The 24,464-nt window shown below is 43.3% G+C and overlaps 1 protein-coding gene across 6 annotated transcripts in view; it reads right to left on the reverse strand.

The window, feature by feature from the left end:
* Positions 1-24,464, reverse strand: part of CNOT10 (CCR4-NOT transcription complex subunit 10) — a 241,718-nt gene that overhangs the window by 201,135 nt on the left and 16,119 nt on the right. For 5 of the 6 annotated variants that reach the window (XM_029589407.1, XM_029589405.1, XM_029589406.1 and 2 more), the window contains exons 3-5: positions 22,758-22,919; positions 6,633-6,783; positions 5,174-5,319 (exon numbers count right to left, since the gene is read on the reverse strand). In XM_029589407.1, coding sequence (XP_029445267.1) covers positions 5,174-5,319; positions 6,633-6,783; positions 22,758-22,919 — 459 coding nt within the window. The remainder of the gene's footprint in view (positions 1-5,173; positions 5,320-6,632; positions 6,784-22,757; positions 22,920-24,464) is intronic. The other variant, XM_029589403.1, reaches the window with a different exon arrangement.

A 24,464-nucleotide genomic window follows, 5' to 3' on the forward strand; every position in this document is an offset into this window, starting at 1 on the left:
GCTCGATGCCCTGCAGGGCCCGGCTGACCGCCAATCATATGCACCTCTCCAACTCCTCCTCAAAAGCTGCTGAGGATAAAACAGCTTGAGAAGGAGGAGGAAGCAGAACTGGAGTGTCCCCCGCGTCACGGGGAGACACCGAACCTTGCACCGGTGCAGGCCGCTGAGAGTCCTTGGAAGGACCAGGGGGAGTCACTTCCTTTGCATGAGACCCCTTCGGGGAAGGCATAGACGTGGTCCATGCCTGCCCACAGTCAGACTTGAAGGAAGATGAGCAGTGGCAATGTTTCCTCAATTTCTCCCGATGCTCACCTCGGTCTTTACCTTCCCTTCATTTACTTGCAATCCCCTCCCCCCCCCTCCCCAAATTACCTAGCAGGGCCTAGATAGCTCTTCTCCCACTAGTGGAATCTGGCCTCCTGGCTAGCTCTTCTCCTGCTGGCAAGGCCTGGCCTCCCTACCAGCAGCACTCTTCAATGGAAGGTCCAGCTGACCAACTCTTCTCCTACTGATGGGTCCTGACCTCCCTACCAATGTCAAAGTTCACCAGCAGATCTGGCTGGCTCTTTTCTTGCTGGTGGGGCCTGGAAAGCATTACTGTCTTTCTTCCACTGTGCATAAAAAAACCCAACTTTCTTCATGGACTGGATATGGCTGTGTAAAGGAAAACAATGACAGGCTGCTTAAAATGAGCTCTATGGACCAGGTCTATCATCCTACGGGCCACAGTTTGGGGAACTCTGCTCAATAGTAATAGTTAATTAGAAAAGGCAATAATAATAGAATCAAATTAGAAGCCAAATGTGTCTGGCAGGCTGCAAGTATAGAAATATCTAGAAGACCTAGCAGAAACACAAGTACTCACATATTGTAGCCAGGTCTGTCTGGCAGCTACACAGGATACCTATGAGGACTGATGTTCAGCGAACGACCATGCTAGTATTGCTAGTTATTTAGATTATTACAGAGCTTTGTGGTTAGAGTATCAAAGAAGGGGAAAAAAAAAACACAGCTGTCCTGGATGAGGAGAAATCTTGCTGGCAGTCATACTCTGTGGTCGGGATGTACCGTAGCAGTATGGACAGAATAACTAGGCAAACCGGATGGGCTGGTTGGTTGATTCTTTTTGCAGTTATCTACTATGTTATTAAGTATGGATGCCAAATTGATGAGTATATACAATCTGGAATGCAATATAAAGAGACAGGATGTTGCTATCACAGGCTGAGTATGTGCTCTCATGGAGCCATCCTGATCTTTAGAATGGCTAGCAGTGCACCAGAGTGCTTAGAGAGCAGATCTACAAAGTTCCAGAATCAGCTTTAACTTGCTACCCATCACTCACTGTGTAACCGTGAACAAGTCATACCTCCTCCCTACGTGCAAACTCAGATTAAGTTCTTGGGGATACGGACACAGAAGCATGTGAAGTCTCTTGCACAGGACAATGCTATAATATACATATTAGATATTATAAACCATTTTCTATGCTTTTGCCTTCTTTAAAACCCCCTAAACCAAACAGTTTATCTGGGCAGCACCTGAAAGAACGTCTCTTCCGAGATGATTCCTTAGCACTATTCATTATGGTTGCAGTTGTGGCAACTGTCTTCCCTCCCTATGATCAAATGCATCATCTCTCCAGCATACCTGACTCAAGTCAGCCTCAACAGACAGCAGATTCAAACCAGAGTGTGCTGCACTACAGCATACAGCACTACAAACAAACATATGGCTGGGCCAAACAAAGCTTCCAGTGCCTTGAAAATTCTCCATACCCTTGTATACTTTTCACATTCTGCTGTCTAAAAAATACAAATAAAAATGCATTAAAGTTGGAGTTTGTCACTGGTTGTACTAAATGTTAAAACTTCAATAAAACAGATTAATAAAGAAGGAGTTTGTTTCACTGATCTACACAACACTCTACACTTTCATTGTGAAATAATTATAGTAATATTCCAAAAGTAATTAAGTATAAAAACAAAAAAAGTCGGAGTGTTTAAATCTTCACACCCCTAAAGTCAATACTTGATGGAAACCCCTTCTGCAGCAATAAAACCACAAATCATTTAGGATTAAGTATCTACCGTACCAACTTTACACAGCAGAATGGTGCAGTTTTTGCCTATTCTTCTTGACAGAATAGCTCAAGCTCTTTCAAGTTGACTGGGGATCATCTGTGAACTACAATCTTCAAATCTTGCCAGAGATTTTCTATTGAATTCAGGTCTGAGCTTTCACTAGGCCTCTAAAGGATATTCACTTTCTGCTTTTTGAGCCACTTCATTGTTGTTTTTGCTCTGTTCTTAGATCACAATCCTGCTGACAGATGAATTTTCTTCCCAGACCCAGCTCTTTTGCAGATGTAACAGGTTTTCCTCCAGGGTCTGCCTATACTTTACACCATCCATCTTCATCACAATCCTCCTTTGTCCCTGCTGCTACAAAGCATCCCCACAACATAATGGTGCCGCTGTAGGGATGGGTTTATGGTGTTAGTGGGATGCATGTGCTGTTTTTGTTTTACACCACAACATACTGCTTAACATTTAAACCAAACAGTTCCACTTGGGTCTCATCAGAACACATGCATGCGGGTCCTCTGTTTCTTTGCAAATAATATGTGGTACATCATATGAATGGAATAAACGACTGCTTCATGGAGCAATTGGTTTAGGAACAAACAATAGAAGGCGCTATTTTAGATATAATTCTTAGTGGAATGCAGGATTTGGTGAGAGGGGCCACTTGGCAATAGTGATCATAACATGATTAAATTTGAACTAATGACTGGAAGGAGGACAATATGTAAGTCTACAGCTCTAACACTAAATTTTCAAAAGGGAAACTTTGATAAAATGAGGAAAATAGTTTGTTTAAAAATACAATCTTAGAAGCGCAGACCAGATGTATTCCATGCATTAAGAAAGGAAGGCAAAATGAATACCGGTGTGGTTAAAAGGTGAGGTGAGAGGATATTTTAGCCAAAAAAAAAATTCTTCAAAAATTGGAAGAAGGATCCATCTGAAGAAAATAGGAAAAAGCGTAAGCATTGTCAAGTTAGGTGTAAAACATTGATAAGGCAGGTTAAGAGAGAATTTGAAATGAAGTTGGCCGTAGAGGCAAAATCTCGTCATAAAAACATTTTAAAATATATCCGAAGTAAGAAACATGTAAGGGAGTCGGTTAGACCGTTAGATGATCGAGGGGTTAAAGGAGCTCTTAGGGAAGATAAGGCCATTGCAGAAAGCTAAATGAATTCTTTGCTTCTGTGTTTACTAATGAGGATGTTGGGGAGATATCGGTTCCAGAGATGGTTTTCAAGGGTGATGATTCAGATGAATTAAACCAAATCACTGTGAACCTTGAAGATGGAGAAGGCCAGACTGACAAACTAAAGAGTAGGAAATCACCTGGACTGGATGGTATGCACCCCAGGGTTCTGAAGGAACTAAAAAATGAAATTTCAGATCTATTAGTTAAAATTTGTAACCTATCATTAAAATCATCCATTGTATCTGAAGACTGGAGGGTGGCCAATGTAACCCAAATATTTAAAAAGGGCTCCAGGGGCAATCCAGGACCAGTAAGCCTGACTTCAGTGCTGACAAAAATAGTGGTAACTGTTATAAAGATTAAAATCACAGAGCATATAGAAAGACACGGTTTAATGAAACACTGTCAGCATAGATTTACCAGAGGCAAATCTAGACCCACACATCTGCTTCATTTTTTTGAAGGGGTTAATAAACATATGGATAAAGGTGAACCAGTAGATGTAATGTTTTGGATTTTCAGAAGACATCTGACAAATTCCCTCATGAGAGGCTTCTAAGGAAACTAATAAGGATTGGAACAGGAGGCAGTGTCCTGTCATGGATTACAAACTGGTTAAAAGACAGGAAACAGAGGATTAAATGGCTAATTTTTTCAGTGGAAACAGGTGAACAGTGGAGTGCCTCAGGGATCTGAACTTGGACCGGTGCTTTTCAATATATTTATAAATGATCTGGAAAGGAATACGACAAGTGAGGTAATTAAATCTGCAGATGATACAAAATTATTCAGAATAATTAAATAACAAGCAGATTGTGATAAATTGCAGGAGGACCTTGTGAGACAGGAAGATTGGGCATACAAATGGCAGATTAAATTTAATGTGGACAAGTGCAAGTTGATGCATATAGAGAAAAATAATCCATGCTGTAGTTACACGACGTTAGATTCCAAATTAGGAGCTTCCACTCAGGCAAAAGATCTAGGCGTCATAGTGGATAATACATTGAAATCCTCTACTCCGTGTGCTGTGGCATTCATAAAAGCAAACAATGTTAGGAACTATTAGGAAGGGAATGGTGAATAAAACAGAAAATATCATAATGCCTCTGTATTGCTCCATGGTGAGACTGCAACTTGAGTACTGTGTACAATTCTGGTCACCGCATCTCAAAATTGATATAGTTGCGATGGAAAAGGTATAGAGAAGGGTGACCAAAATGATAAGGGGAATGGAATAGCTCACCTATGAGGAAAGGCTGAAGAGGTTAGGTCTGTTCAGCTTGGAGAAGAGAGAGTTGAGGGGGGATATGATAGAGGTGTTTAAAATCATGAGAGGTCTAGAATGGGTAAATGTGAATCGGTTATTTACTCTTTCAGTTAATAGAAGTTAGCAAGTACCACATTTAAAACTAATCAGAGAAAATTCTTTTTCACTCAACACACAATTAAGCTCTGGAATTTGTTGCCAGAGGATGTGGTTAGTGCAGTTAGTGTAGCTGGGTTTAAAAAAGGTTTGGATAAGTTCTTGGAGAAGTCCACTAATTGCTACTTATCAAGTTGTCTTAGGGAATAGCCACTGCTATTAATGGCATCAGTAGCATGGGATCTACTTAGTGTTTGGGTACTTGCCAGGTACTTGTAGCCTGGATTGGCCACTGTTGGAAACAGGATGCTGGGCTTGATGGACCCTTGGTCTGACCCAGTATGGCAATTTCTTATGTTCAATTTTGTTTTAACTTCAACTGAGTTATAATAAAAATGGTAGCAGCATATTTTAAAAACAAAAATTGCTATTTGTAATTCATTTTAATTTTCCCATTTGCTGAAGTCATATTGCACAACCAATATTGCAATACATACCAATTTATCCAATATTTGCATTGAGACTTACCTCATTTTTCCCATTTTTATTACTGTTGTTGCCTTGCAAAATCATTTTCTCTAGGACAGCGAGCAGATGCAAAGCTTTCTCAGCTTGGTAGGTTAGAAGATAAACATCTACGAGCAGGAAACATACTGCCTGGGCAAACCTCTCTTCTGAGCAATTCCAGAAGAAAAAGAAGACAAGACATAACAAATTTCCTTATCTTTCACATGATAAAAGCCAATACTACATTACTCAGCTTACAGGTCCCCCTCTGTGGTTCTAAAATTTAGCACTGTATTAGGTGAGACATTTTGTCTTTTCTCCCTTTATTTTCCCTTACCCAAAATAGAACTGCCCAGGAAGCAAGGATCTTTCCAATGGAAGGACCATCTTCCCTAAGCACTGTCTTTGGCAAAAAAATGATGTCCATACTGTGATAACTGCAACCCACTCCTGCCTTCCCCTCCCTCTAAAACATGCCCAATATCTGCCATCTCTGAAAGGAAGGAATAGCAAAGTTTTCCACAGGGCTGCTAGATTCAAGCTTTTAATGACTAAGAACATGAGTTAGGCAGCTGGTTGGAGGGAGGGGGTGAAGGAAAGCGGTGGGGGAGATAGGTGGTTATTTAGTTATTCAAACACTGCCCTGCATAGTAGAACATTCCCTTACAAAGCAGCAAAATATTTCTGATCAAAATAAGCCTGGATGACTGAAGATAAATATCTGCATTTATAGCATGAATGCTGTCAAAATATCCCACAACACGAGTTGCAGAATTTCAATAATATGCAATGTGCCATATACAAGTAGCAGTGAGATAGTGTTGAAGAATATGTATTTCATTTTCTCATCCATCCATGTACAATATTCAAAAGAATGACCAACAGAGAAAGAAAAGAAGGGAGAAATAGAACTTGGTTTTGGTGTTTGTTTTTGATGTTGGGGACTTCTTACGTACTCACAACACTGCAAGGTCATAAAGTACAAAAACAGAGATACCCGAACGAATGAGGCAATTTGCAAGGTGGCTAAATTTTCATCAAGGATTGCTTAATTAATTTTAGCCCCAGACTTAGAAAGGCAGTGCTTACCGTCCCTAGCATGGAAGCACAGTCTGAATTAATAGTGCAATGGGCTAGTTAGTCAAGAATACTGGTAACACTTAGAAGTCTGTCCTGAATCAACCATGGGGTCTGTGAAAGAGGAGGGGTTTTAAAGAGAGATTAGGCCAGGAATCATACATGCTGTCTCTATGACACCGGACATGAGGTCCCTTCACTGCTCTGCTGTAACTGGCTGGCTGCAGCTGGCAGTGCAAGATAGACTAATCCACAGTAGTAGACTCCCGGTTAGACAGTGCAGGAGCAGATTTAATGTGATGGTGTGTGGGCTGGAGACAGGACATTCCAATGATAACCTGAGGTTAAGAAAAAAAAAGTATGGGGGACAAAAGAAAACATGTCTTTCCTAGAAAGGACATACCAAAAGGTTCTATGAACTGATACAGCTTCTCTCCAATCGATATGGCTTCAGTGTACTGCCGCAAGTGATACAGGATAACAGCTTGATTATAATATAACATGCTGTTTTCAACATCATCCAAACTATCCATCTCTTCAACAGCAGCATGGATCTACAAAACAAGATCAAAACAGCTCTTGATGCGAGTCAGACCCAACAGATGTATTGGTCCTGGAGGGAATTGCATTATTATAAACTGTGATGCATTTTATTAGGATCAATATTATGATATTTTATTACAATGAATAATAAAAGAAAGCTAGCTCCTCATAAGGAAAAAACGTAAACTCACCAAAAATGGGTACAAATTTGTACCCCCTTTTGGCATGTATACTTATTAGACCAATGTAATCAGAATTAAAAAAAGAATGCAGCGTGAGAGTTTGAAATGATATACTGTGTTAAGCTGTAATGTTGTGCTGCCAACTCAACTGGTTTTCTCTATGTGCCTTTCCATTCCAGACCAATTGTCAGTATTTGCTGTAACTGCAACTACCATATTTTGCTGCCTTTAAGAGAGTTGATTTTTCTGAGTGCACTGTGTGCAAGAGTCACTCTAGACAGTCTGGTAGGATTTGGAGCTATGATGAGATGTCTCTCAAATCTTTCTGGGAAAATACAGTGAACTATCAGCACAGGGAGTTCATTTTTTGTAATTTTGAATACAGAATACTTTTTCCCAGTTGTTTCAGCTGTGGATACCTGAGAATGTCACAAACCCCAGGGGCTTGGATTTCTGCCACCCTGACAAAAGATATGTACCATGAACTGAACATGTTCTGGCTACATCCAACAAGATAGTCTGCTACCTCAGAACATCATTTCTTCTTTCCTCTACTTCCTATGGCTCCTCTATGCTTCCTCTTCCTGTTGCTATCTCTCTGCAATTTATTTTTTTAATTAGCAGTTTATTGTATTATTAAATTCAACAAATATAACAAACGTGTCAAATTACAAAAATAACCAATTGCATAGGTAACACTTATACAATCTGTCAAACTTACAGCCTTGACATTGTCAAAATACCATAGTCTCTGCAAATGTCTTAATAATATTTCTTAAGAAATGTCTTAATAAAGTTCTTGAAATCAAGAATGCCTTGTTATGTTTGTGACTCATCTAGGCACTGTGATTACTAACACCTGTAGCTTCAAAACATCATATTTCCATCTAAACCAGAAATAATATTATGGTGGACACATTGGAAATAGCATCCATCATCCTTAATGAACTTACCCCCGTTCACCCCCCCCCCCAATTCTATACCCTGAATTTAAGTATATAGCATAGGAAGATTCCACCTCCCTCCATACAACCTATACATTTACTTGATGTAAATTTTTTGCCACCTATTATAAGGATGCCACAACCTTTCAAATTTGACTGTCCATTTATGCCTGATTGCTGTGAGATAATTTAAGTAATAAACTTTATGCAGCCTCTGAACCACTTTTTGTAGTGATGGTAATTGGGTTTGTTTTCAAGCGAATCCCATTTCTTCTCTGGCAGCCATGATTATTTGCTGTGCCAAAAATGCCACATCCTGATTCCATCATGAGGATGTACATTCAAAAGAAAAAAAGCAGGATCCTTCATTATCTTTACTCCCAAGATTTCTGAAATCAGATCCACCATCGTGTCCCAAAATAAGATTACCTTTGGGCACTCCCACCACAAGTGGTAAAGGACCCTTCCATACCACATCCTCGTCAGCAGAATTTGCTGAAACTGGGCCTATATGACCCACAGAGAGTGGCATCTCTCCCTGGTTTCATTAGTACCGTGATTCCTGCTTTATTGGTTTCCACTGCAATATGACTATTGCCCAGCAGATCATTAAAGGCTACAGCTAAGGGATTCGCAACCACCTGAGCTAATTGCTTATAGAAGCCCGCCAAGAAGCTAACTCCAGCGATTTCCCCATCTTCAGTTCACCGATCGCCTGCATGACCTCTAGTTCAGTTATCTCTCTATTGAGACTAACCTGTTACCTTAAAGTTGCTGTTGGTATTTGCAGGTCACTTAAATACTCCATTATATTAGGGATTGAGATGTCTGTCCTTTGCTGATATAATTCCTTATAAAACTGAGAGAACCTAGCCCTAATATCCTTATTCACCGAGACCATCTTACCACTACTATCCTTAAGTTTTAAAAACTGATTGTTCATTGCTCTATTTTTAAGAGACCTGGCCAATACCCTGCTGGCTTTGTCGTCTCCCTCAAAATGCTCCTGTCACATTTTATCTAGTTGGAAGGCGATAGACTGCGCATCCAGAATATTCAGCTCCCTGCGCATCTGATCTAATTTCCTGCCCAAATCTTTATCTGGATTTCGTTTATGTCGAATTTCTAAGCAGCCAATTTGGGAAAGAAGGGCCACTCTTATCTTTTTTTTTTTTTTTTTTTTTTTTTTTTTAAGTGAGATGCTCTCGCTATTAAATGTTCTCTGGCCACTACATTAAAACACTCCCAAAGCGTCCCCAGTGACACTTCCCCCATTGTCATTTTCAACTAGATAGTTAATCATTTCAGATCACAAAGATTCGTCAAAGGTTTTATCTACTATTAGGCTTTCATTCAACTGCTATAATTCTTTTGTGGCCTGCTCCGGGCTGCACTCTAGTGTTATCCGCACGGCTGCATGGTCCGACCATAGGATCAGCTCAACGTCAGATTGCTTGACTCTATTTACTAGGGTTTTATCCACTAAAATAAAGTCAATATGGGAATATACTTTATGGGCCTTTGAAAAGAAGCTATAGTTCTGTTCAGCCGGGTGTAGCAGACGCCAAATGTCGACCAGCCCCCAGTCAGACATTATCACTTTCAGGCCTGCCCTATTTATACTTGACATTTCACCTCCCCCCCCCCAGTGATCCAGATAGGGATATCTTGTCATATTAAAGTCCCCTCCTACAATTACTTGACCCTCCACCCACTGTTGGAGAGTGGACGAGAATCCCTCCAAGAATCACCCCTGTCCCTTATTAAGGGAGTATACATTACCCAGGGTGTAAAGCGAGTTTCCCAATCTAAATTTTATAATAAGATATCTGCCGTTGACATCTCTAATGACAGAGAGTGCATCCACCACTGTATTCTTCGAGAATAAAATTACCACCCTACAATACTTATTGAGTTTAGAAGCAGAGGCAAAAAATTGGGTGGGAAATTGTTGCGAAATCATGACTTGTTCATGTCTTTTCCTTAAACATAAGAACATAAGAAATTGCCATGCTGGGTCAGACTAAGGGTCCATCAAGAACAGCATCCTGTTTCCAACAGTGGCCAATCCAGGCCACAAGAACCCGGCAATTATTCAAACACTAAGAAGAACCCATGCTACTGATGCAATTAATAGCAGTGGCTATTCCCTAAGTATAATTGATTAATAGCCATTAATGGACTTCTCCTCCAAGAACTTATCCAAACCTTTTTTGAACCCAGCTACACTAACTGCACTAACCACATCCTCTGGCAACGAATTCCAGAGCTTTATTGTGCGTTGAGTGAAAGAATTTTCTCCGATTAGTCTTAAATGTGCTACTTGCTAACTTCATGGAATGCCCCCTAGTCCTTCTATTATTTGAAAGTGTAAATAACCGAATCACATCTACTCATTCAAGACCTCTCATGATCTTAAAGACCTCTATCATATCCCCCCTCAGCCGTCTCTTCTCCAAGCTGAACAGCCCTAACCTCTTCAGCCTTTCCTCATAGGGGAGCTGTTCCATCCCCTTTATCATTTTGGTTGCCCTTCTTTGTACCTTCTCCATCGCAACTATATCTTTTTTGAGATGCGGCGTCCAGAACTGTACACAGTATTCAAGGTGTGGTCTCACCATGGAGCGATATAGAGGCATTATGACATTTTCAGTTTTATTTACCATTCCTTTCATAATAATTCCTAACATTCTGTTTGCTTTTTTGACTGCTGCAGCACACTGAGCCGACGATTTTAAAGTATTATCCACTATGATGCCTAGATCTTTTTCCTGGGTGGTAGTTCCTTATATGGAACCTAACATCATGTAACTACAGCAAGGGTTATTTTTCCCTATATGTAACACCTTGCACGGCAATATGTCAACCTTAAGAGAGATAGTATCATTATACAACTTTTTCCTTTTAAGCTGGGTGTTTAACCCTTTAACATTCCAAGACAAGATTTTTAAACCCCCCCATTGCTCATGAGTCATAATCCTCTTCCCGACTATTTCCTATTAGCTCTATATTCCAGAGCTGAGCATTCTCCTGTTCCTGGCTTATCTGTTGCAGAATTTCTAAATCTTCCTTTATTCCTCCCCATGTACCATTCATTAAACATTTCCCATGCCTCCCCACCTCCCCTCATAAACCTCCCACCTCCATGAGGAATGATTACACTGACCACCCCCAGCCCCCCATCTCTTACCCCACCACCCCCATATTTTACATACTCATGAAAAAAAAATGTTTCCATTCATATGTTGCCTTTACAGAAGACAACACTTAACTATACCAAACAATTACAACAGCATCTGCTCCGCCAATAATCCGATATACTCCCCAAAATGTCCAGAGTTCAACTGGCAGTGTCTTTCAAGGAAGCTGATCCACTCGAATTTCTCCACAATTGTTTTCCTCCACATGGTACCCTCTGCCAGCATTGATGAGGTCCCTTGTTCTCAGATCCAGAAGGGGAATTACTGCCCGCGCCAGTGGTTGTGACTAGGCCAGCTGCCTGAAGAATTTTCCCTGCTTGCTCCACTTCTTTCACTCTGGAAGATATGCCATTAATGGTAAACTGCATACCAAAGGGAAACAGCCATTTATACTGAAAGTTTCCATTCCTCAGGATTTGTATTATTTCCCGGAATTCCCAGTGCTTCCGGATGGTAACCACATATAGATCTTGAAATACTTCTATTTTATGACCTTCCATAGGATTTCTTTCCTCTTCCTCACTTGAGTCAGCACTCGCTCTTTCACTCCATATTCGTGAAAGCATACCACAATGTCCCGGGGCACATTCCCAAGGGGGCGGGCTAGAGATCTATGCACTCTACCTAAAACCAATTCTGATCTCCCTTTCCGGGGCTCATTTTCATACAGGAGCAGATTGCAAATGCCTTTGACCACATTGCTGCAGTCCACGTAGACCGCTTCCTCAGGTATACCTCTAAAGCACAGGTTCCCCTTCTTGATTTATTTCCTAGATCATTGACCCATTCTCTCAGGAAAGTATTATCTTCCTGAAGCTGTTTCACTTTGCGCTGGAGATTTTCAGTTGCCCCAATGTGTTCCTCTACCCACTGTTCCACTGCCACGACCCTACCCCCGAGCTCCTCATGATTGCGGTGGAGATCACTATCGATTTTATTTCCTGTTTCAGAGAGCGCGTCAGCTTTCAGCTCACCAAACCAGGCTGGAAAATCATCCCGGGACAGGAGCAGGGTTTCAGTCTGCGGGAGTTCAGCTCGAAAATCGCTGCGTTCCAGTGTTTCTGACTTACCGGCGCTATTTTCAGTTTCCTCCTCTATCAGGGCCTCCGCGAGCCTCGGCGCGGCATTTTCATAGGAAAAGTGCATTAAATCAGCCACTTTCTTCCTCGCCGACATCGCACTGCTTCACTGAGGCTAGATATGTAAAAGTCTCTTCATTCGGCAGCCCGATTACTTCGCTATGCAGTGGATTACCAGAGCGGGGTCAGGAGCTTGATCTCTAAGCGACTATTTGGTACCGTAACGTCACTTCCTCTCCCATCCCTCTGCAATTTTATTCTTCAATGCCAACCATTTCAAACATCAAATCCACTGACCCCCTTTCTCCACCTCCCCAGCTACTCTCTCTTCTGCTCGAGCTTCAAAATTTTCCTCTTATCCAGCCATTACCTCTCCCACTAAGTGCATTCTGTTCTCATACTATCATCACATTTCCACTTCTCTTCTCTGATGTAAATACCAGTCCATACCTTGACCCTTCAAGGCATCTCTTACCACATTTTGGCACATGCACTCACCCTTCTAACCTTATTTCCCTCCTTCAACCCTCTTCCCTCACTTTCTCATGTTTCCCAACAGAATGTCCGTTGTTTCCAGCATTCATGACTTCTCTTTCATTTGCTGCTTCTCCTCACTGTGACTGACACCTGGTTTTCCTTAGAGCAGCGGTTCTCAACCAGTCTGTCAGGACATACTGGGGCCAATATAATAAGCTGCGCTCAGCTTGTCTCGCGTATTTGTGGGTGGTTTTCCCGCACTGATCCTACGCAAGTATGTAATACTGTGATCTGCGCAGGAAAACCACGGGCACATACCCGCTTAAAAACTGGCAGCTGATTTTGTGCGACTGTATGCAAATGTCATATAAAGTAGACAATTATCTATTCCCAGACAATGCAAGGAGCCATGCTAGCAGGGAGAATAGTTAGTGCAATTTTTTAGCACCCAGGTCACGACGGAAGTTAAATGAAAACACAAACTCTGGAGGCCATTTTACTCCTTTGCTAGCATTGGTGTGTGGTGGTATGCCCATGCAGCTCTGGTTAATGATGGATTATGCACATTTTTTCCTGATGCTCTGGTACATTTCACAGGTGAGCAGAAGAATATCAGAGGCAGATACAATACAGCGTGGCAAGAGACAGGGGTCAATGAGGGAAAGCAAATGTTGCTTACCTGATGTAACAGGTGTTCTCACAGGACAGCAGGATGTTAGTCCTCACAAATGGGTGACATCGAGGATGGAGCCCACCACGGAAAAACTTCTGTCAAAGTTTAAACAGAACTTTGACTGGCCCCTACTGGGCATGCCCAGCAAGGCACTGACCCTGCAGCCAGCAGGGGTCTCCCTTCAGTCTGATTTTCAAAGCTACAGGCAGTGCCTAGAAAGTAAGAATAAAACGAACCCAACACCGCGGGGAGGCGGGCGGGTTTCGTGAGGACTAACATCCTGCTGTCCTGTGAGAACACCTGTTACATCAGGTAAGCAACATTTGCTTTCTCACAGGACAAGCAGGATGGTTGTCCTCACAAATGGGTGAGTACCGAGCTGAGGATGTCCCGACTTGCACCAAATGTACCCAACGGTGTGCAGCAGGCACAATAAGTGAGGAGAAATGTGGGAAAGGGCATCCGCACCCAACCGGGTAGGTGGAAGGGTGTTGGTACATCAGGTTGGAAAAAGGTTACGCAAGACAGACTGGCCGAAGATGGAGTCCTGTCTTCCAGCCTTGTCCAAACAATAATGGGCTGCAAAGGTATGGAGAGAACTCCAGGTTGCAGCTTTGCAGATGTCAGGAAGCGGCACCGATCGAAGGTGTGCCACTGACGTCGCCATGGCCCTCACAGAGTGTGCTTTAACACGGTCTTGAAAAGGAATGCCAGCTTGCTCATAGCAAAAAGAAATGCAGTCCGCCAACCAGGAGGAAAGAGCCTGCTTACCCACAGGTTGTCCCAACTTATTAGGATGGAAAGAGATGAATAATTGAGTGCTCTTCCTATGGGAAACTGTACGGTCTAGGTAAAAAGCTAGAGCTCGTTTACAGTCTAGGGTATGCAGGGTCTGCTCTCCAGAGTTGGAGTGGGGCCTGGGAAAAAAGATAGGTAGTATGATGGATTGATTGATATGAAACTCAGAAACTACCTTAGGTAAAAATTTAGGGTGAGTGCGGAGTACCGCCCGGTCCTGCAGGAGCTTAGTGTAAGGCGGATAGGTAACTAGGGCCTGTAATTCACTAACCCTGCGAGCTGAAGTAATAGCCAAAAGGAATAACACTTTCCAAGTGAGGTATTTAAAGTCACAGGAGTACAGAGGTTCGAAAGGAGGTTTCATAAGACGACCAAGAACCAGGTTAAGGTCCCAGGATGGGGCCGGAGGACGCAAGGGCGGCTTTAGATGGAGCAAGCCCTTAAGAAAGCGTGTTACTAGGGGTTGTACTGAAATAGGATTACCCCCAATACCCTTATGGAAGGCGGCTACCGCACTGACATGCATTCTGATAGAAGAGGTTTTAAGACCTGATTCAGAGAGATGCCATAAATAGTCCAAGAATTTGGAGATTGGACAGGAAAGGGGATCAAGGGACTGAGAAGTGCACCATGATGTGTACCTTTTCCATTTGTATGAGTAAGACTTTCTTGTGGAAGGCTTTCGTGAAGCTATCAGGACCCGAGAAACGGAATCTGAAAGGTTGAAAGGCTGAAGGACTAACCTTTCAACATCCATGCCGTCAGGGACAAGACTTGGAGGTTGGGATGGAGGAGGCATCCGTCGTTTTGAGTGAGCAGATGCGGGTCCTTTCCCAGAGGAATGTGCCTGCGGATGGAGAGATCCTGGAGAATTGGAAACCATACTTGGCGTGGCCAGTAAGGTGCTATCAGGATCATGGTTCCTCCGTCCTGGCGTAGCTTCACTGAGAGTCTTTGACACAAGAGGGAGTGGAGGGAATGCATAGAGCAGACCGGTTGTCCACTTGAGGGAGAATGCATCCCTCGGCCGAGAGTGCTGGCTCCGAATGAGAGAGCAGTAATCGTCCACTTTGTGGTTCTGAGGGGACGCAAAGAGGTCTATGCGGGGATAACCCCACTTGTGAAACAGAGAGGTCGCTACCAGAGGATCGAGTGACCACTCGTGTGGTTGGAAGACACGGCTCAGCTGGTCTGCCAATACATTGTCTACTCCCGGCAGGTAAGTGGCCCTGAGGTACATGGAGTGGGAGAGGGCTTCCGCCCAGATCTGCGCAGCTTCCTGACACAGAAGGAAGGAGCCTGTGCCTCCCTGCTTGTTTATGTACCACATGGCCACTTGGTTGTCCGTCTGGATTAAGATTATCTGATGAAAGAGATGATCTTTGAAAGTGCGGAGCGCATAGCGGATTGCTCGAAGTTCCAGGAAATTTATCTGGTGTTCGGCTTCCTCTTTGGACCATAACCCTTGGGTTTGAAAGTCGTCCACATGGGCTCCCCAACCGATGTGAGAAGCGTCGGTGGTTAGGATTACTTGCGGATCCGGTGGAAGAAAGGGTAAGCCCTGAAGAGGTTGACCTGAGTCGTCCACCAGGTTAAGGATAGGCGTAGCGCTTGTGTGACTGTGACTATGGAGGACAGAGGCTGAAAAGCTTGAATCCATTGATGTCGTAGAGTCCATTGTGTTACTCTCATGGCTAGTCGGGTCATGGGAGTGACTTGAACCGAGGATGCCATGTGCCCTAGGAGAATGAGGAACCGGCGAGCCGTGGCAGTGTTCTGAGACTGGAGCTGGCGAGCCAGGGACATTAGGGTGTGGACCCTCTGAAGAGGAAGGTAAGCCTTTGCCTGTAAGGTGTCCAAGTCTGCCCCAATGAAGGATAAGGTTTGAGACGGGACTAAGCAAGATTTCTCGTAATTGACGAGAAACCCTAAGGAAAGGAGTGTTTGAATTGTTAATTTTAGGGAGGATTGAGCTATCTGTTGGGTGGAGGCCCTGATTAGCCAATCGTCCAGGTATGGGTAGACGTGGACACCTTCCTTCCTTAGGAATGCTGCTACCACTACGAGACATTTGGTAAAGACTCGTGGGGCAGAAGCTAGACCGAAAGGGAGGACACGGTATTGATAATGGTCGTGGCCTACTAGAAACCGCAGATATTTGCGATGGGATTGTGTGATCGCAATGTGGGTATAAGCGTCCTTGAGGTCGAGAGAGCACAGCCAATCCCCTCTTTGTAGCAGGGGGAGCAGCGCGCCTAGGGTTACCATTTTGAACTTCTCTTTTTGAAGGTATTTGTTGAGGGCTCGAAGGTCCAAAATGGGACGTAGTCCCCCTGATTTCTTTGGTATTAGGAAGTATCTGGAATAGAATCCCTTGCCTCGTTGAGAGGGAGGAACGGGTTCTATAGCATTTGATTGTAGAAGAAGGGATACTTCCTGTTGTAATTGAGCCAAATGGGTGGATAGACTCCACGCTTGAAGAGGCGGGGAGTCTGCCGGAAGAGTTATGAAGTTGAGGTGGTAACCCTGTGCGATAATTGTTAGCACCCACTGATCTGAGGTGATCTGCAACCAAGGTTGTAGAAAATGGTACAGTCGACCTCCTACAGGGATGTCCGGAAGAGGGGTTTGGCATGTGTTCCCTACAGGGGAGTCAAAGGCCAGCCGCAGGCCCAGGAGGAGGGGCTACAGTAGGCCTTTGTTTCCTAGGCTGACGCGGCTGAGGCCTAGTAGAGGATCGAGCTGGACGAGGCCTGGCCGATGGAGGGTAGTAGCGGCGTGGTCGAAAGAACAACTTCTTAGAGTCCTTCTTTTGCGGTTGCTTGGAGGTCACCTCAGGTGGGACAGATGAGAGTTGTTTCAACGTCTCATGGTGGTCTTTTAACTCCGCCACAATCTGTTGAATTTGCTCTCCAAACAAATTGTCGCCTAAGCAGGGCAAATCAGCAAGACGATCTTGGACCTCTGGGCGAAGGTTGGATGACTTTAACCAAGCCCAACGTCTGGCTGAGATGGCTGTGGCTGAAACCTTCGTGGAAGCATCGAATATGTCGTAGGCAGTCCTAATCTCGTGCTTCCCTGCCTCAAATCCCTTGTGAAGAAGGGCTTGAAGCTGCGGTTGGTATTGGTCTGGCAACGTGTCAGCATAGTCTTGCATCTGCTTAAGGATGGCTCTGTTGTACTGAGTCATGTAAAGTTGATATGAAGCTATGCGTGAAATCAACATAGCTCCATGATAGACTTTCCGTCCAACACTATCTAGGAACTTGTTGTCCCTGGTAGGTGGGGTAGAAGAGTGTGGCTTAAGACGCTTGGCCTTCTTCTGCGCGGACTCAACCACAACAGAGCGATGATCCAGTTGAGGTTTTTGGAAACCTGGTGCTGACTGGACAAGGTAGGTGGAGTCAGCTTTTTTGTTAACTGGGGACACTGATGAAGGAGATTCCCAGTTTTTCTTGAGCAGATCCAAAAACACCTGGTGTATAGGGATGGAAGCGATGATTTTTGGAGCATCCAGAAATTGAAGGAGTTCCATCATCTGGTGTCTGTCATCAGCTTCAGATTGTAGTTGAAAAGGTACAACTTCTGACATCTCTTTCACAAAATTAATGAAAGATAGATCCTCAGGAGGAGATCTTTTTCTACTCTCTGTAGGAGATGGTGGCGAAGGCAAATCTGTGTCAGAAGATGTATCATCATCATCACCCCAGGTATCGTAGGGATCAAGTGGGGCTTGCAGCCCTGATGGACCTGGCTGAGGCTCTGAAGGCATCGATGGAAACCGAGGTGGAATCGGTGCCGTAGGTGGAACCAGAAATGGCATCGATGGCTTCGGTGCTGCCGATGGAATCGGTGCCTGGCGTGGAATGGATGGAACCGAAGGATATATCGGTGGAGATATACCAGAAGGCACCGATGGAACCACCCCGGAAGGGGGAATTCGGAACGGTGTTTCTCCTGCCGATGAAAATCCAGTCGGAGACGGTGGTGTTGTCGATGGTACTGGAATCACCGATGGAAGGGCCGTCATAAGCGCCTCCATGCGGCTCAGTAGCGGTGCTATCGCTTGTATCAACGGCTCGGTGGTCGGTTCCCTCCTCGGTGGCGAAGCCGGTGTCGGTGCCGGGGGCAGCACTGGAACCGGTGCCGGAGACGGTGCCGATGGAGGTTGCAATTTCTTCATCGCTTTCTCGATGGCCTCCTGGACCAGCCGGTCCAGTTCTGCCCGGAGACCAGGGGTAACCATACCCGGCTCGACGGGAGAGGGAGGCTGAGGCAGGGCCGGAGGGACCACCGTAACCGGTGGGATCACGGCCCCCGCACCCCGGGAGGGTGAGGGTTTCCTCGATGCCGGCGAACGAGACGTGGAGGGTGTCCGGTCTGTTCGCAGCTTCTTTGTCGGTGGCTCGGCTTGAGCAGAGGTCGATGGCTGTGGATCCTCGACAGGCCGAGACTTGTGCCGTCGATGGCGGTGCTTTTCCTTCCGATCCCCTCGCCCATCCGGGGAAGGGACGGGAGTCGACGGCCGAGAAGCGATCGATGGCGGACGGTCACCGGAGGGTTGACGATGATGGTACAACTTCGACGGTGCCGGTTCCGATGACGTCGATGCTATCGATGGCGTTGGGGTGGGTGCATGGAAGAGGAGCCCCATCTTCTCCATCCTGGCCTTGCGACCCTTGGGTGTCATTAAGGCACACTTGGTGCAAGTCAGGACATCATGCTCACTACCCAAACACATTACACAAACCCTGTGGGGGTCTGTGATGGACATAGTCCGGGTACAATCCGGACAACGGCGGAACCCCGTTGCCATGGCCTGAAGCCAAAATTTAGGCTGGGGATCGGTAAGTGCCAACAGGCCTCAAGGGCCAAAATCGACGGTAGTCGATGGAAAAAGGCAAAAAACTTACCGGGTTCCGTAAGATGACTAAAAATTTGTCGAAGGGAGACCCCTGAGGGGCAAATTTTCTTAGGAAATTAACTTCCAAATTCCTGTCAGGAACGTGGTTAGAGAGCTCCTTTCACCGCGTGGCAACTGCTGCGCGGAAAAAAGAAGACTGAAGGGAGACCCCTGCTGGCTGCAGGGTCAGTGCCTTGCTGGGCATGCCCAGTAGGGGCCAGTCAAAGTTCTGTTTAAACTTTGACAGAAGTTTTTCCGTGGTGGGCTCCATCCTCGATGTCACCCATTTGTGAGGACAACCATCCTGCTTGTCCTGTGAGAACAGGCGGAAAGAAGGCAGTTTCTCGGAGAAGAAGAGAGGAAGGCCCATCCATAATCTTTTATATAAGCGGATTAGAAAGTAAAGAAAAAAATAAAGAATAAAGAAAGAGGTATCTCAAGTAGAAGAAAACATCTGGCTGCCGGTTGTAATTTCCAGAAAAGACCTAAACAAAGGGTATAGAAAGAGCCAGTGGCAGAAAAGGAAGAAGTAGCCTGAGTGCTGCCGCTGCTCTTCTCTGGGAGCTGGGAGAGTGTGCTGGAGTGGTTTGAATACTCAGAAAGGGGATTGCGGAGGGGGGGCTTGACATAGTGGCAAATTAAGGATTGTGTCGTGGGGATGGGGGCAGGAGGGAATTGGAGGAGATATGGGGAGAAGGAAGTGTGAATTAAGGGATGGGGCAAAAGTGAATAAGAGGATCTGAGGGAGTGCATACTTGGCCTTGCTTCAAAAGCTCATTTTTGTTTTTATGTGGCGATGGAGACCACCGAGGATTGTAAAGAAAATAGTGTATCAATCTAAAGCCCAGGGGGGACTGGGGCTCCCAGATATTAAAAAAAATATTACTTAGCGGCCCAACTCACAGCTGTAGTTGAGTGGCATGTGACAGAAGACACAAACCAATTGGTTGCTATAGAACAGGAGCTAGCAAACGTTGATTTCCTACCAGGACAAATCTGGCTCCCTAGATACTTCAGAACTCTAGGCAGTACTGCTTCTCCATTTACATGGCATACTATTAAACAGTGGGATAAATGTAAACGGACACTCATGGGTGAAAAGATTATCACTATGAGACCCCTATGTGTAATAATAAGGGTTTCACACCAGCACTCTCATCTGGTACATTTACTAGATGGCATAGCCTAGGGTTTACAGGTATTGGGACAGTTATGGGAATGAGATCATGTAGTGCAATTTAATGAGTTGCAGGAGAAATATCAAATAGCAGCGATAGACATCTATGATATTTGCAATTAACCCATTATATGTGTTCTTCTTCTGTTAGACAGCAACTACAACTAGAAAAGTCTTTATTTGAAAAGCGCTCGAAATTAATATCTAAAATCTATATATCTGAATACCCCACCGTTATATATGAGCGCATGGGAAGTGGATATAGGGGAAAAATTGAAAGAAGAGGAATGGAAAGAGTTATGCCTTCATTAAGGGCAGCTCTATATCGTCAGCATCGATGGAAAATGGTTACAAACTATTATACAGATGGTATCTAACGCTTTACAAATTGCATAAAATGTATGCTAATGTTTCTAAGTTATGCTGGAGAAAATGTGGTCAAGAGGGTAAATTATATACATTTGGTAGTCGTGTCCAGTTGTATCCAAACTTTGAGACTCTATATTCCAGATAATATCTGAGATATTTGGGCAACAAATCCGGAAAGATCTTAAATGATGCCCTTTAACTTTTCCCATTTCAGATCTTAACAAATATTAACAGACATTAGCAACTCAGATAATACTAGCAACACAATTGGTCATCACGGCCACATGGAAATAAGTACTGTGTCCAGGAACAACAGAGATCTTACAGAAACTATCTACTGTGTACTATATGAATAAGCTGATGGCGATAGGCCTGGACACTATGGATAAATTCTCCAAATCATGGCATTTATATGAGGAATGGGTGAAGAAATCTAAATTATGATATTCTAGGTTATTGGCTACAGAAAGAGGAGAGCAGTGACAATATTCAGGCTGTTTCTTCCTCTTCTGCCACTTAGGCCTGACTGTGGCTTTCAACCACATGTGCTCAGTGCGATCTAAAGTTGCAGTCTAGTTCAGGGGTAGAAGAGGAGGATGCAGCCCAATGTGCTGATGCTGCTTACCTCCTTTTTACTTCTGCCTAATTAGCAGGAGGGGGAAAGAGCTACAAGGACAGCTTCAGCACAGGAGGGAGGAACTGCAAGGTACAGCCTCAGCATCTCCACAACTGGCTTCTCTGGTCTCCCATGGCAATTCTGAGGGCACTAGCAAAATCCATGGGGAAAGGCAGATTTTGCAGTAGTTCTTGTTGCCACAGAATTGCAAGAGACCGGGGGCCTGGTCGAGTTTGTCAATTTCATCTATTATATCTTCCATTATAACAGATTTGCTTTAGTCAAAAACACCACCTCCAAAGAACATTTCCTGTGTGGGCATGTTTCCAGGACAGAGACAAATTAATTCTGGGTTTTTTTCTATTTCCTTGTCCTCCCTGAGCAGCCCTTTACCACCCCCCCCCCCACACACACTTTTACCTATTGTTTTCATTTGGGTCTGCTTTCCATTTCTGAAAAGTGCCCTTTTAGCTTTAACTGCCTCTTTCAACTCAGCATTAAACCATGCTGGCAGTCATTTGGTCGTCCTTTGATCTTGTTTATGCATGAAATACATTTTATCTGGGCTTCTAAGATGGTATTTTTAAACAATGACCAGTCCTCAAGCAAAAACTTTACATCTGTAATTGCTCCATTTAGATTTTTTTAAATTTACTTTGTCATAATCTCATTTTGTAAAGTTATAAGATATTACAGTAATTTTTATTTTTATTTTATTTTATTTATTTTATTTTATATACCGGCAACCGTTTGCACATCGTGCCGGTTTACAAGTAACTTATAACAAGGAATATATAGGCGAGGCCTTTACAAAGAACAATATTTAACACAGTAACAAAGCAGATAACTAAATAAATAATAATTTTACTTTATGTGCTCCCTCTAGTGATTATGGTAGGAAGTAGCATTCATCCACAAAGCATCCTAAAAGAGCCAAGAAAGTTTTTTTTATATTTGTCTTTACTCACTAGAATCCTATATAAATTATCAATATTGTTAACAATTTAGCTCTTCTATATCCAAAAGGGTATTATAATTTTAAAAAATGTTGCCATCTCAATTAAAGGCCTGGTAAAACCAGCTATTTCATTTTAAGCAAATATTTAGATTTATATAATTTACAAAATTGTTTACCTTGTAACAGCACCTATTTTTTTTCATTTTAGAAACATTTAAAGAGTCTTGCTCACAGTCCTGACCTTAATATATTTAACATAATAAAGAGAAATGAGCAACTTGAAAACCCTAAATAAAAACACCATTTTGCCAATACCACAGTTTGCAAATCCACTGCATGGATTTCTCCTGCATGAAGAGATGGGAGTTGCCATGCCTCAGTTTTTGTTTTTATCGCTTTCTTCTCTTTTTAATTTTTTAAATTATTTTAAGGGAAGCAATAGTTAGACTTAAAAATAAGAATCATCCATAAAAGGAAATTAAAAATACATAACTATGATTTCAGGACTTTCAGTGGACTAGTCAAAACTTTCTCCTCATTCACATATTTCTCGAACATTGGTGAAATTCAATCTTGGAAACTGTAAGATGATCTTTAATTTTGGGCTACCTGATTCTTCAGCTGGTTAAGTGTTTGCCTCAAGCTGTCAGTTATGCTCTGGTCACTCTTATAAAACTCAGCCACGGCTGTATTCAAAACTATTTTGTAATCATCTTTGTTTATTTCCTGCAGGCCTCCAAGATGCTGCAAACAAGTCTCATAATTGCCAGCCTGTTGGGAAAACAGAAAAAAATTGGAAAAAAAGAGTACATGTTTCCAAATCTATTACTTGCACTGAGCACACATTTTCAAAATATATTTGTCTGTGACAAAGACATGGGAAGACTATTTACATATGTGTGTAAAACTGTTGGGTTCTTTTTTGGTTGTGAGAAAAATCAATTTTTTGTACATGAATGACAGAGGCAAGAGAAAAGCTTTTTGTGTTTGTGAGAGAAAGGGATGCTCTGTGTTTGCATAATTGAGTTGTATATATTTGAGAGAGAGCTTATTTGCAAGCATGTATGCAGGTGTGATGGTGACAGATGTTTGTGTGAAACAGAGGATGTCTAGATGGGTGAGTCTGAAAGGAGAGGGTTTGAGAGACAGGGAGGCAGTTTGTGTTTGATAAATGGAGGTGTGTGTGTGTGTGTGTGTGTGTGTGTCTTTGCCCTTTTTTGCCTGTATGCTTTTTCAACTCACGTACATGACTTTCCACAGCTGGTCAATTTACATACACATTCTATAGCAACATGTGCTTATGTGAACTAAAATGCAGTAATGTACGTCATCTTGTTGTATCTGATATAGTTAACATACAGACCTATTTTCTAACATCATGGAACTTACACATGTAATTTTCATGCAATAAAATTATATGCACAAGTTGAAAATAGACAAGGATAGAAAACTGGCATCAACATAGGGAATTTTCCATTTATTGTAAAGAATGCCTATAAATTAATTAATGGCAAAGTTTGGTTAAAACAAGGCTCCCATTAATTATGACAAACCATACACAAATGGATTTCAGAAACTAATTCATAAACATATAGTCACAAAGAAGAAATTTAGTCTTACCTGATAATTTTCTTTCCTTGAGTCCAACCAAATCAGTCCAGAAGCATAGGTTTATGTTCCCATACTAGCAGAGAAAGAGAACAGGTTTGTTGATGTCACCTCATATAGGATCCTATGCTGACCTCAGCATGCCAATATTCCCTATAACAAGCTAAGAATAAACACTTTCCTATACCACCCCTAATTAGTAGGCTTCCAAGGAATACATCAGTCTCATTTCCAGAAACCTGGAAGTGGCCCAACTGCAACCAACTGTAACCCTGAATCGTAGACACTTAAGAACCAGAATTGAATACATACCCAAGAACAGAATAATGAGCACACTCTGGCAGGATCCTGGATTGTTCTGGCTGGACTTAAAGGAAGGAAATTAGCAGGTAAGACTACATTTTTCATTCCCATTCATCCAGTCAGACCAGTCCAGATGCATGGAATGTCCCCAAGCTAACCCTCAGACTGATTCAGAACTCCCAGCCCTGTTCTCAAAATACCCAAGCCAATACTGCCTCCTCCTTGGCTTGATCATCCAGATGGCAATGCTCTGTGAAGGAACATAAGGCCTAAGTAGCCACTCTGCGAATCTCCATTGGAAACACAACAGGAGCTTTGCCCACGACAAGGACTAAGCTCTAATCAAATGTACCCACAGTCCCCTGGGCAGTAATAAACATTTTGTGATATTTGCTGAAACAATCA

Source organism: Rhinatrema bivittatum, chromosome 2 (assembly GCF_901001135.1).
Source record: "Rhinatrema bivittatum chromosome 2, aRhiBiv1.1, whole genome shotgun sequence".
Classification (NCBI taxonomy): Eukaryota; Metazoa; Chordata; class Amphibia; order Gymnophiona; family Rhinatrematidae; genus Rhinatrema; species Rhinatrema bivittatum.